Source organism: Euprymna scolopes, chromosome 5 (assembly GCF_053919585.1).
Source record: "Euprymna scolopes isolate OS-2025 chromosome 5, ASM5391958v1, whole genome shotgun sequence".
In the NCBI taxonomy this organism is placed as follows: domain Eukaryota; kingdom Metazoa; phylum Mollusca; class Cephalopoda; order Sepiida; family Sepiolidae; genus Euprymna; species Euprymna scolopes.
This window is the reverse complement of record NC_136486.1, coordinates 176247497-176262499: the sequence shown is the minus strand read 5'-3', so window position 1 is coordinate 176262499 and position 15003 is coordinate 176247497. Positions and strand designations below refer to the sequence as shown.

The following is a 15003-nucleotide window of genomic DNA, read 5'->3' as shown; positions in this document are numbered from 1 at the left end:
TATCTGTTAAACTCTGGAATATGCAGAGAATTTCAAATGGAACCTTTTATTTAATCCATGGGGATAGCAGTCTCTTGTTCTGTCAGTCTTGACTGCGTAGAAGTTCTAAGTAATTTGCAATTGTATTTTGAGTATCACTCAAAATACAATTCTACAAAATACATGTGAAGAACAGAGGTTACATCAGCCAAAACATTATGTCGTCCAAATAATACAAATTATCAATCCTCAACTCCAAAAAAATTGTGAAACATAAAACGCATTTTTAAATATTTTTTTTTTAAATAAAGAAAAAATTTTTAAATTCCAAACCTTTTCAAGTCCATTGGCGATAATATCGACCAATCCCTGTGGCTCCATTATCTTCCAAGGAACCCCAACAGTGAGAGATTGTTGGTCAATGACAACAACAGGAACGTCACTGTCCATGGTTGAGAGCAGTTGGTCACACTCACAGGTTAAAAGTCCAGGTATCAGATGTGGTGCTGCTGCTGGTGATGGTAATTATGTTAGTGGACAGAATGGAGTAGTCCCAGATAGCAGAGCAGGAGGGTAGCCTCATTGTAGCGGTTTTGAGACCCGAAATGGCAGCAACCACAGATTCTGCCCGTAGCAATGAAAACACACAAGTGGCATGTGCCGTCATGCACAATCCATTCATTTTGAGGCTCTTTTTATTTCTATCGTTTCATTTGAGTTATTTCCCTTTAGTTTTGTCGGGAAGCGACTCCTCTTTTCTTGCTCCCGTCTTAATATGCGTGTTTTTTTTTTTAATTTTTTTTCTCTCACTTCCCCCCCGGTTTATTTTTCTTTTTCGGTATCAGTTTCCAGGGGGAAGATTGTTCACGTGATCACCAGAGTCTAACATGTTGAATCCATAAACTTTCAAAGTCACGCTTTGTAGCTACTCTCTGAAAAAAGAAAAAAAAAGAAAGGCATTTAGAATTATCTGGAAAAGTTAAGAACACAATTCAGAAAGACAAACAAGAGATGCAGAGTCCAACAAAAGGATTGGTAGTCCTACATCCAAATTTAAACAAACATGTATCAGGTTGACAAGAAAGTTTGTGCGGTTTTTAACTTAAATTCAGATGAAGATATCTCGGCTCAAACAAAAAATTATTGATCAAAATAAGCACCATCAGAATCAACAGATGTTTGCCAACACAAAACAAGTGTATTTATGCCACTAATGTAAAAATCTTGCGTTTTAATGGTGATTAAGTCGCTGAAAGCGTTTTTAACATCGTTTAGGGTTTTGAAGCATTTCTCACGCAGAAAGTTGTCAAGATGCTTGAAAAAGCAGTAGTCAGTAGGTGAAAGGTCTGAAGAGTATGGCAGATGAGGCAGTTTCATAGCCCAATTTGTTCAACTTATGCAATATCGGTTTAGCAAAAATATTATTCATAGGCAAGCTATAATTTTGCTGGTTAGCACATAAATTGAAAACTTCAAAATATGAAAGAAGTCATTTGTATAAAAGCTAATGATAATACAGGAATTACAAAATATATATATATTATAGATAAATAGATAGATACACATGCAAACGTTCTCGCAATCTGCTTTGTATGTTTATGCAGAAACTTGAAATTTCCCAGTTGATGCTCAGCAAACACATTAAATTGTTTTGAACACAACTGAATAAGGTATTAAAATATATAATTCGTTGATTTTTCAACATTTCCTTTGTTGATGAGAAAAAAGAAAAACGTTAAAACGTTTTTCTTTTTATTAGATTATAAAAGTTTTCCATATTTCAGATTTTAAAAGTTTTCCATATTTCAGATTTTAAAAGTTTTCCATATTTCAGATTTTAAAAGTTTTCCATATTTCAGATTTTAAAAGTTTTCCATATTTCAGATTTTAAAAGTTTTCCATATTTAACATTTTAAAAGTTTTCCATATTTAACATTTTAAAAGTTTTCCATATTTAACATTTTAAAAGTTTTCCATATTTAACATTTTAAAAGTTTTCCATATTTAACATTTTAAAAGTTTTCCATATTTAACATTTTAAAAGTTTTCCATATTTAACATTTTAAAAGTTTTCCATATTTAACATTTTAAAAGTTTTCCATATTTAACATTTTAAAAGTTTTCCATATTTAACATTTTAAAAGTTTTCCATATTTAACATTTTAAAAGTTTTCCATATTTAACATTTTAAAAGTTTTCCATATTTAACATTTTAAAAGTTTTCCATATTTAACATTTTAAAAGTTTTCCATATTTAACATTTTAAAAGTTTTCCATATTTAACATTTTAAAAGTTTTCCATATTTAAGATTTTAAAAGTTTTCCATATTTAACATTTTAAAAGTTTTCCATATTTAACATTTTAAAAGTTTTCCATATTTCACATTTTAAAAGTTTTCCATATTTAACATTTTAAAAGCTTTCCATATTTAACATTTTAAAAGCTTTCCATATTTCAGATTTTAAAAGTTTTCCATATTTAACATTTTAAAAGTTTTCCATATTTCAGATTTTAAAAGTTTTCCATATTTAACATTTTAAAAGTTTTCCATATTTAACATTTTAAAAGTTTTCCATATTTAACATTTTAAAAGTTTTCCATATTTCAGATTTTAAAAGCTTTCCATATTTAACATTTTAAAAGTTTTCCATATTTAACATTTTAAAAGTTTTCCATATTTAACATTTTAAAAGTTTTCCATATTTAACATTTTAAAAGTTTTCCATATTTCAGATTTTAAAAGCTTTCCATATTTAACATTTTAAAAGTTTTCCATATTTCAGATTTTAAAAGTTTTCCATATTTCAGATTTTAAAAGTTTTCCATATTTCAGATTTTAAAAGTTTTCCATATTTCACATTTTAAAAGTTTTCCATATTTCAGATTTTAAAAGTTTTCCATATTTCAGATTTTAAAAGTTTTCCATATTTCAGATTTTAAAAGTTTTCCATATTTAACATTTTAAAAGCTTTCCATATTTAACATTTTAAAAGCTTTCCATATTTCAGATTTTAAAAGTTTTCCATATTTCAGATTTTAAAAGTTTTCCATATTTAACATTTTAAAAGTTTTCCATATTTAACATTTTAAAAGTTTTCCATATTTAACATTTTAAAAGCTTTCCATATTTAACATTTTAAAAGTTTTCCATATTTCAGATTTTAAAAGTTTTCCATATTTCAGATTTTAAAAGTTTTCCATATTTAACATTTTAAAAGTTTTCCATATTTCAGATTTTAAAAGTTTTCCATATTTAACATTTTAAAAGTTTTCCATATTTAACATTTTAAAAGTTTTCCATATTTAACATTTTAAAAGCTTTCCATATTTAACATTTTAAAAGTTTTCCATATTTCAGATTTTAAAAGTTTTCCATATTTAACATTTTAAAAGCTTTCCATATTTCAGATTTTAAAAGTTTTCCATATTTAACATTTTAAAAGTTTTCCATATTTAACATTTTAAAAGCTTTCCATATTTCACATTTTAAAAGTTTTCCATATTTAACATTTTAAAAGTTTTCCATATTTAAGATTTAAAAAGCTTTCCATATTTCAGATTTTAAAAGTTTTCCATATTTAACATTTTAAAAGTTTTCCATATTTAAGATTTTAAAAGCTTTCCATATTTAACATTTTAAAAGTTTTCCATATTTAACATTTTAAAAGTTTTCCATATTTAACATTTTAAAAGTTTTCCATATTTCACATTTTAAAAGTTTTCCATATTTAACATTTTAAAAGTTTTCCATATTTCAGATTTTAAAAGTTTTCCATATTTCAGATTTTAAAAGTTTTCCATATTTCACATTTTAAAAGTTTTCCATATTTCAGATTTTAAAAGTTTTCCATATTTCACATTTTAAAAGTTTTCCATATTTAAGATTTTAAAAGTTTTCCATATTTCAGATTTTAAAAGCTTTCCATATTTCAGATTTTAAAAGTTTTCCATATTTCAGATTTTAAAAGTTTTCCATATTTCAGATTTTAAAAGTTTTCCATATTTCAGATTTTAAAAGCTTTCCATATTTCAGATTTTAAAAGTTTTCCATATTTAACATTTTAAAAGTTTTCCATATTTCACATTTTAAAAGCTTTCCATATTTAACATTTTAAAAGTTTTCCATATTTCACATTTTAAAAGTTTTCCATATTTCAGATTTTAAAAGTTTTCCATATTTAACATTTTAAAAGTTTTCCATATTTCACATTTTAAAAGTTTTCCATATTTCAGATTTTAAAAGTTTTCCATATTTCAGATTTTAAAAGTTTTCCATATTTCACATTTTAAAAGCTTTCCATATTTAAGATTTTAAAAGTTTTCCATATTTCACATTTTAAAAGTTTTCCATATTTAAGATTTTAAAAGTTTTCCATATTTCAGATTTTAAAAGTTTTCCATATTTCAGATTTTAAAAGTTTTCCATATTTCACATTTTAAAAGTTTTCCATATTTCAGATTTTAAAAGCTTTCCATATTTCAGATTTTAAAAGTTTTCCATATTTAACATTTTAAAAGTTTTCCATATTTAACATTTTAAAAGCTTTCCATATTTCAGATTTTAAAAGTTTTCCATATTTAACATTTTAAAAGTTTTCTATATTTAACATTTTAAAAGTTTTCTATATTTAAGATTTTAAAAGTTTTCTATATTTAAGATTTTAAAAGTTTTCCATATTTAAGATTTCTTGTTACTCTTCACATTTTTATAAATCCATATCTACAATCGTGCGCACGAATAGAAGTTGCAACAATATTAGAGGATGAAAAATCAATTTATCAACACGGATACTTCTCAGAAGTGATTCTTATTTCGGCAATCATTTTCATCACTTCACTACCTCACTCCCATCCCCAATTGATGCCAAAAAAAATCGATTTTAGTATGATCGATTAACTTTACTCAATTCCATACATTAGCCTGACGAGTCTTTACAAGCATGAAACTTGGAAAATCTTGTCGAACTTGATTGCCATATATATTTTCATAACTTACAATATAGATCTTAATAATTATAAAACTGGACCGTCCGGGCGTCCTTGCTTGAATCTTGTAAATTTTGGTTTTGGTTTCGATTCTAGCTGATGGCACCCAAGTCATTTTTTTTTTTTTTTTTTTTTTTTTACTTTTGAAATCACGATTGTATATTGGGTATATTCTAATATGAAATAATCGATGGAGAATTAACTCTATAATAATAAATACGAAATCTGCATGAATTAAAATACCATATTTAAGTATATTTTACAATCGGGCAATGCCAGAGGCGCCCCCTGCTAGTGTATAATATATGTATAGAGAGAGAGGGGGGAAGGGAGAGATAACAATTCCAAATTCTAAGATGTTATTCATCTTACCATTTTTTTTTCCACATGTCAAAACGTTAACTTTTTTTTTTACAGTACCCGTTTCGTACACACACACAGAGTTCCTTATTATTTCTAACTTGCTCATTTTAAAGGTGGCACTTATCGCATTTTCAGCATGTTATGACTTCACCCCCACCCACCGTTATTCGTGAAACAAAACTACAATTCTATCGATGCAACAGGTGAAAACAATCAATGAGGTAATCACCTTCGTAACACTCCGCAGCTTTCCAATGAGTGATCGTTAAAAAGGATCCTTCTCCCCTCAACACACTCAATCATTAAGCAGAGAAAACGCTGAAATCAGTATAAAAAAAAAATTTAAAATAAATAAAAAAAAAAAAGGATAAGTGTATCCGATTGCAGGTTTCAGGACGTTTTGAATGCGTCATCGTCATCGCATCTTTATAAGAAAGTCGCTTTCTTCTTCATCGTTGTTGGTTGTACAATTTAGTTTGAATAGATTTCAAATAGCGTTTGTATTTCTACATACTTCGATTGAATGCACGCATTTGAAGAATGGATCTGTTGTTCCGGTTATTTTTAAACAAGATTTCCACCCACCCAAGATTAAAAAGATTTGTTTCTTAGTTTTTTTTTTAATTTTTTATTTTTACATAATGTAAGGAAACTGAAAATTCTTGAAATCTAGAATAAATTAAAGTCAGCCATCAATGTATGACGTCAGAGGAAAAACAAAACAAGCTTTTCTTTATAATCATAAACAAATTACACAACATATCTACACATATGATCTACTCTATTGAAGAGGAGGAGGAGGAGGAGGAGGAGGGGCAGCTGTAAAGCAATGATTAGATTTGCAACCAACAAATGAAAACAAATTCGATGTTGAAAAGAAAAAAAATCAGTCGACATCACAACTGATGACTTTCTTTAGTCAGTTTCATAGCATCTCTATCGTTTGAGGGTTATTTCATTTCAAAACAATACCCGTTGTAAATGATTCATTGTAGACGATCAATTGAACACAAGATGCTTTTTTTATTATTTATTTTACACCCCGTCAAACATTTTCTCGACCCCTCCCCCACCTTTTCACCCTAAACAAAGCATATTGCTACTTGGCACGTAAGGTGCTACTATTTGGGATTGTGTCTAACAGGTGACTGTGAGGAGTTAAGCAATTACAGTTAAACTTCTGCAGGTTAGTACAGTCAGGAAAGATAACAGGAAGGGAATTCCAACGTCTGGTACTCCAAGGGAAGAAACTATTATAGTAGACGGCTTTACAGTATCTAAGAACCTCAACAGTGAAGGGGTGAGATTTTGCTGTTTTTCGAATTAGTCGGGAGTATGTGGGACACAAGTGGTAGGATTTCCATTAAAGTGTTTGTAAAACAGGCACTGGGATACAATGTTTCTATGATGAGACAGAAGGTGGAGCTTGGCCGATACTGCAGAACCTATTAGACTAAAGACACTTTTTTGGAGCTTAATGATGGATGCAGCAGCCTAAACGTGACAACAATACTTCATGCATGTACGAATTGTGGCTCCGTAAAAATATAGAATGCTTCATAGATGCCGGAAAAACTTATATAATGCTTCTCCCCAGAGACTGCTTTTCCTGTTTCTTGCTCCTCCGACTGTACTAACACACAGAAGTTTAAATGTAATGTGAACAGATATCTCGCGGCTCAACTCCCCATATACACCACTGTAGACATGATCCTAATTAGTAGTCTTATGTTCAAATAGCAATGCATCTTGTTTGAAATGAAAATAAGTAAAAAAAAAAAACAAATAAAAAGTTACTGTCCTGATATACCATGCTCATTAGGAAGGCTAAATCGTCTTCCTCTGAAGGAGGAAGTTTGTAAGGAATATTAAATTTGCAAGCAATCTCCAGTCACATGTCCATTCCACTCAGGTGAGATAATTTTAATGATGTTAGTTTTTTTGCAGAGACGTGCCATCGTCCTCTCACCTACAATAACCGATATTCCCAAATGATTGTGCTTATGTTTGGGAATCAAACGAGATCTCGTGTGTGCATGGGATTTCAATGAGAATAGATGAAGAGCCCTCAAAATTTGGTGCACGATGATGCTTTTATCTGGAAGAAATTCCATCAACTTTTGGTGTCATTCTAGAAATTCATTTTCATTAACATTTCAAGATACTGACAACCAAAAAATACCCTAAATTTAAAAAAAAAATAAAAATAGGCATGATTAATAGTTATGGGTCGTTTGAAATTATGATATAATTTATGAATTTGATATCAGACATATATGAAATTAAAAGCAACTGTATATTGGGCCTAGGCAGAGGTATATGTTTTAGTGCCGGGGGTTCTCAACCTAGAGTGCGAGACGATATTCCAAGGGGAGGAGAAAAGCTTAAAAAAAAAAAATAAATAAGGTTTTTACTATTATATATTTTTTGTGTTTTTTCTTTTTTCGTTCTTTATAATGTACTAATTTCTTGCTCCCATTTTAGTGCTAAGGATTGTTATTAAGTGGCCATTAAACACATGGCTGAATAAACTTAATCCAACCATGTATTTAACCGCGAGTTCAGAACGTCCTAAAATTTAGGGCAATGGTTCCCAACCTTTATTTTAAGGTTTATTACATTAATATTAATTTGTTTCTTGGCTACATATGTAATTTTCCTTGTAAATCAAATTAAAGAAGAAAATAATAAAATTGTAGTTTTCATTTGATAAAATATTTGTTGAAATTCACAAAACTTACAAACATGAGATGCGAGGTTGGAGATAAATTTCTTGAACGATGCGAAAAAAAAAAAAAAAAAAAAAAAAAGGTTGGGAACAATTGCTCTAATGAGTGCAATTATTGTTTTTAGAAGTTTGCATTTTTTTATTCTTACACAACTTAGTAAATTCTTCTAAAAAGATGTTGCAGGTTGATTCCATGTATCCATTAGAGAAAAATCACTGAAAACTTGAACATAGCAAACGGAGGCTACTATGACATTCAACGTCCTTGACCTTCTATGTTGCGTAATAACATAGCAAATGCCTCAAGCGAGTGGCAGTGGAGGTAGCATTACTCGTTCCTCTTTTTATAAGAACATGAATGATTCCCCTACTCCAATCCAATCCAGATAACAGTGTTGCTGTTACAAGATCAAATAAACTATTATATAATAGCCGTAATGAAATAATAATGATTGCATATTATTAGTAATTTCATAAAATATAGAAAACGATGTTGTGATATGCACAACATTCAACAAAGTATCGGAATTTTAATATCTTTTTTTCTAATGGAAATTAATATACGCTATTAGTGTACTGTTTATTGTGTGATGCCCTGCAGGAAAACGAGTTATGAAAGAGAGAAAAGAAAAATGGAGAAAGAGAAGTAGAAAAAAAGTAGAAAGGATATAAGAGAGAGAAGGGGGAGAGGCAAGAAAAATAGAGAGATGAAGTAAAAGAGAAAGAGAGTGAAAAGGGAGAGATAAGAGAGAGAGGGAAAGAGAATGAGAAGAGAGGGTGATAGGAAGAGAGAGTGATAAGAGAGAGTGAAAAAGGTGAGAAGAGAGAGAAGGAGAAAGGGAAAGAGGGGGATGGAGAGGGGGGAATGGAGAGGGGGGGAGAAGGAAGAAGAAAGAGAGGGGGGAGAGAACAAAAAAAGATGAGAAATCAAGAGGAAAAGGATAAATCGGTTGAGATTTTTAAAATAAGTTTGTGAGCTGATTAAAATGGCTGCAAGGAAACAAGTAAAGCTGCTTTGTTTTTTCAAGTTTGGTTTCGTATTTTCTTTTTACAACTCTGTTGGTAGTGAATGGCTGTTCTAGAAATAGTAAATTATTATCACGAGGCAACTAAGTATTAGTCAGAAAGGAAGTATGTAGAATTGTAAACAAGGTGGAAAAGTAAACAGAGAGAAAAGAATTATGAACTATGGGTAACTTGGAAATATATTAGGCATTTAAATGGAGAAGGTGAAAAGAGAGAAACAGAAAGAGGGAGTGAGAGAAAGAGAGAAAAGAGGAGAAAAGAAAAAAGAAAAAGATCAAAGTAAGAGAATAGAAAGAGAAAGAAAGGAAAAAGAGAATAGAAAGAGAAAGAAAGGAAAAAGAGAATAGAAAGAGAAAGAAAGGAAAAAAAGAAAGAACAGAGTGAGGAAGAGCAGATCAAGCGAGAGAAAGAGAGAGAGAGGACGAAGGAGAGAGAGAGAGAGAAAAAGAAGGAGGAGAGAGAGAGAGAAAAAGAAGGAGGAGAGAGAGAGAGAAAAAGTAGGAGGAGAGAGAGAGAAAAAGAAGGAGGAGAGAGAGAGAGAAAAAGAAGGAGGAGAGAGAGAGAGAAAAAGAAGGAGGAGAGAGAGAGAGAAAAAGAAGGAGGAGAGAGAGAGAGAAAAAGAAGGAGGAGAGAGAGAGAAAGAAGGAGGAGAGAGAGAGAGAGAAAGAAGGAGGAGAGAGAGAGAGAAAGAAGAAGGAGAGAGAGAGAGAAAAAGAAGGAGAGAGAGAGAGAAAAAGAAGGAGAGAGAGAAAGAAAAAGGAGAGAGAGAGAAAGAAAAAGAAGGAGAGAGAGAGAAAAAGGAGAGAGAGAGAGAGAAAAAGAAGGAGAGAGAGAGAGAAAAAGAAGGAGAGAGAGAGAAAAAGAAGGAGAGAGAGAGAAAAAAAGAAGGAGAGAGAGAGAAAAAGGAGAGAGAGAGAGAGAAAAAGGAGAGAGAGAGAGAAAAAGGAGAGAGAGAGAAAAAGGAGAGAGAGAGAAAAAGGAGAGAGAGAGAAAAAGAAGGAGAGAGAGAGAGAAAAAGAAGGAGAGAGAGAGAGAGAAAAAGAAGGAGAGAGAGAGAGAAAAAGAAGGAGAGAGAGAGAGAAAAAGGAGAGAGAGAGAGAAAAAGAAGGAGAGAGAGAGAGAAAAAGAAGGAGAGAGAGAGAGAAAAAGAAGGAGAGAGAGAGAGAAAAAGAAGGAGAGAGAGAGAGAAAAAGAAGGAGAGAGAGAAAAAGAAGGAGAGAGAGAGAAAAAGAAGGAGAGAGAGAAAAAAAGAAGGAGAGAGAGAAAAAAAGAAGGAGAGAGAGAGAAAAAGAAGGAGAGAGAGAGAAAAAGAAGGAGAGAGAGAGAAAAAGAAGGAGAGAGAGAGAAAAAGAAGGAGAGAGAGAGGCAAAGAACTAGAGAATTTTATGCCTTGTTCATTCTCTTCAACTTTGCTCATCATAACCTTTTTGGTGTTTAATATTCATCTGTGAACGAAGACAACATTTATATTTAGAAGTAAAAAAAAAAAAAAATTAAAAAATAAAAAGACATAGACACATTTATATTTAGAAGTAAAAAAAGAAAAAAAGAAACAAACAACACGTGGCTGCGAAATAGCCGGCAGTAATTTGGTTTTGTAACCTTGAAATACGTTTCTATGCGGTTGTTTTGATTGTGCATAGTATTTGGGATTCTTTTGTCTCAGAAAATGAGAAACACACGCCTTAAGTAGAATTGTGACACAATCATCTTCACGTCAATTTTTGTCGATGTGATTGTGTTTAAGGAAATCAAATATTTCGCAACTTAGGAAATAGATAAATATACTGAGAAATACTTCTTTATATAAATGTATTCGAGTTATAGCAAATTTTAACACGTGTAAAAAAGTAACCAACTCAAACAAAACTGGTGTATGTATCTTTCAAACACGGTAGTGTTTGAATATATGGTTAAGTGGCAGTTTTGGTTATTTAGAACTGCTTTAAAGCTTCACTGCTCCCTCATTTTTCGACCAAATTTCAAACAATTATTACAGTTTATAGATCACCTTCTCAGCTATATTGTGAAAAAGAACATTTCAATTTTCGTTCAGTAAAACAAAAATTATGATGAATTTAGTGGTGTTCAAAATCGTAAAAAAAAAAAAAAAAACGTAAGGAGGTGAGCGACGTGTTTTATGACTGGTTTCCATAGCAACCACGTCGCTTCAGCGATTAATGTTGCTACTAATTCACTGTTGTCGCGAAAAGAGAAGTAACAAGTAAAACAGACAAAGAAAGAAGGAAAGATATAATTGAGAGGGATTTTATTGAAAGCAGACGAGTGTCGTACACTTTTTATTACATATGCGTATGTTATGTTTACGGGGGAAAAATGAGACTGAAATTAAACAAAGAACAAGTAAATTTATTGGAAGCCTGGAAAAATCATGGATTACAATAGAAAAATGCAAGCATGAAAAGTAATATGGTTAAGCTTAAACATGGAAAAGTAAAGAACTAGTTGTTAAAACTGGAAAAGAAAATGACAAGATATTCTAGTAAAAAATATAATAAATTCATCACTTAAAATATTGCAGCATCAAGAATATTTTTTTAATTCAGTTAACATTATATAATCAATTCTTAATGCTGCAATATTGTAAGTTATGAATTTATATTTTTTTACTAGAATATTTATTTCTTTACTTTTCAACTTTTAACAACTAGTCCTTTACTTTTCCATGTTTAAGCTTAACCATATTACTTTTCATGCTTGTATTTTTTTATTGTACTATATATATATATATATATATATATATATATATATATATAAATGTGTATGTGTGTGTGTCTTAGCAGCAAGTTTTAGTCTCCCCTCCATTAAGATCAGATATTTTGTAATTCATATGCAAAACTAGAAAATTAAATGACTATGATTAAATATTTTATGGCTGTAAAAAAAAAGTGCCAAAAATAGGCTCTGGATGTCGGATAATGTGTGACCTTAAGGGCAAATGTCACATAACACACTACACAAGTCAGGTCATTACATTTCCAACGAGCCTTCATTTGTTAAATTCTGATCAATAGTCGCCGAGATTTGGAACTGATAAAATTGCCAAAAAAAGTGGTATATCTATACTCCTATAAATTTAGGTTGATTTGTGTATTGATATTAAAAACCCCTTTTTTTCTATTTATTTAAAAATAAAATACAACTTTGTTATATATGGATCGTAGAATTGCATTCATCTGCAAAAGATCTAGCTAATTTGCATATTCTTTTAAACACTCATTTTAATTAATTCCCTATTAGTTTTTTTATGGCTTGATCATTTTTAATTAACTATTATGTGTAATTATATTCATGCAGATATTCTACATAATTTATACTTGTGTAATATTTGCGTAAAAAGGTTATAGTAAACACAAACCTCTTTCTATATATATTTATGTATGCATATATATATATATATATATATTTATATTTGTTTTAAAAATTCTGCCTACCAAACTCCTGTCAGTTTTTAGTCTACAGACATGAAACTTGATATATAGGGTATTCGAACCCATGCAAAGCTTTATATATTTGGGTTTTAGCCAGGGAAAATCGGCGCAAAAGTGTGAAAATAAAAAAAAATAGAATTTGCCAGGTGAACATCAAACAACGCCTTTACAAATATGCATGCGAAACATGATTGCTATTGGTTCATGTTTCAATTTTTAGCCTTGCAGCAAACGTGTCTTCATAGCTCAGGCATTAACATCAAAGGAAAAAGTAAATCGATTCTCGGTAGTGGCGCAGAATTTTTTTTTTTTTTTTTTTTTTAAATCATTATATATTGGGTCCAATATAATAAATACGAAATGTTCATTAATGAAAATATCATATTTAGGCGTATTTTACGACCTGGCAATGCTGAGCGGCCTGCTAGTAAAATAGAAAAAGAGAGAAATGGAAGAGGCAAAGAGAGAAATGGAAGAGGCAAAGAGAGAAATGGAAGAGGCAAAGAGAGGAATAGGAGGGAGATAAATAAAACAGAGAGGGGAAAGAAAAATAGAAGAGAAAATAAAGTGAGAATATTCTTAAAATTTGTGCATTCAATGAAAATGCAATTTTAATCGTAAGCACGACATGTCAATCTGATGGCCAAAGCTTCTTCTAAAGATGATTGGACGCATCCAAAAACTAGTCTAACGCATTTATTGCCAAAAATGTTATCTTCGCCACTTCGCCTTCTTTAATGTTAACAATTCTAAAAAAAAAAAAACATAACTTGATTAACATTAAAATCATTTCCATCAGAGTGAGTGAGTAAGTGAGTGAGTATGTGTGTGTGTGTGTGTGTGTGTGTGTGTGTGTGTGTGTGTGTGTAGAGGGAAACCAAAAATATTTGACTGTTCTTCGTTATTGTAGCAAAATTCAAAAAAATAAAATATTGTATTTCAACTGAAACAATGTTCTCTACTGAATTTTTATGTCGCAGTAATGAACATATTAAAAAATTACGAAAAACAATAAGGTGAAAAATTCATTCTTAAAGAAAATAATTTTCGAATAAATCAGCAATTTTAGTTTACATAATAGGTTCTTATTCGTTTCCCTTGTGTTTACATCACATGTCACACGTGACAAAACAAACATGGCCGAAATCATTTTTTTCGTTGAATCATGGAGATACGCGTTTTATGTAATATTCCAGGAATTCAATAACACATGCATCATGGATGCAGAAGTTCAGCCATCATAACAATGCAATTTGCAATCATCTCTGATCCATTCGGGGGAAATAAAAATAGGAGGCATTACCTTTGAAACCCCCTTTGAGAATATATATATATATATATATATACATATATATATATAATATATATATATATATATATATATATATATATATATATATATATATATAAACACACACATTATTTCTGATAAGTTATTTGGTAATTTTCACCATTCAACGAAACCCGTGTAAGACGCACTACACTAATAAACTAATGAGTATAATATAAATACATATTTGGTTTGGAATGTTTACTTCTGATTATATATATATATATATATATAAACGTTCAGCATTTTCATGTTTCATCAGGACACCAAGTGTATCTCGTCGTCAGAAAATTGAAGTATTAAAATAAAATTTTCCCAACAGGCCATTCAAAAAGCAAGGTAAGATCATTTTTTTTTTTTACTTTTACCTTATCTAGTTTGGATTTTATCCATCTGTCGGTGTCTGCTTCAATTGCGTGCTTTGATGGCGATATGATTTATATATATATATATATATATATATATATATATATATATATATATATATATATATATATATATATATTCAGTTGAATTAAAGTCGGTCAATTTAGCTCTTATGCATAGATCATCGTATAACGATTAGATCACTGACTGACGTAAATGAACATTTAAAAAAGATGTTTAAATTCAACGTTATTTCATGCGGTTAATGGTAGCCGAATGGATGGAATCTTCGCTAATCGAGCCAGAGATGTCTCGTGTTGCGGAGTTCAAATCGTTCGACTGGTATTAATCGAGCCAGCCTGCACTGAAGATTCCCGAAAGGATGAAACACTAGTGTCTGTAGGTATTCAATTATTATAGTAAAAAAATAAATAATTATATATGGTGAGCTAAAAGTGGATGGACAGCATTTTGAATAGGTTTATGCATCAGTTATATTAATGCAATTCTTTATAACTATAACCCTAACCTGTCCACTTACTTTTGCCTCAGACTGTATATATCTATAAAAGTGAGAATGTGTGCGTCTGTGTGAGGACACCTTTTAACCTATATACTTAAATCTTTGATCTGCAGGCTTGAAATTTGGTATATAGGGTATTCAGACATTTTGGAAAAAATTTTAATCAGTTTTCATCCGGAAAAAGGTCTGCTAAGGGGTAAAAATTGAAAACGCTTTTTAAAGATCGTGGCAAAATGGTCTAATGGTTAT

General features: G+C 30.3%; 1 protein-coding gene across 9 annotated transcripts in view; it reads right to left on the bottom strand.

The window, feature by feature from the left end:
- The window catches only part of LOC145277048 (uncharacterized), a 337642-nt gene that overhangs the window by 208024 nt on the left and 114615 nt on the right, over positions 1–15003 (bottom strand). For all 9 annotated transcript variants that reach the window (XM_080128695.1, XM_080128698.1, XM_080128691.1 and 6 more), the window contains one exon: positions 313–911. In XM_080128695.1, coding sequence (XP_079984821.1) covers positions 313–429 — 117 coding nt within the window. In that variant the 5' untranslated portion in view covers positions 430–911. The remainder of the gene's footprint in view (positions 1–312; positions 912–15003) is intronic.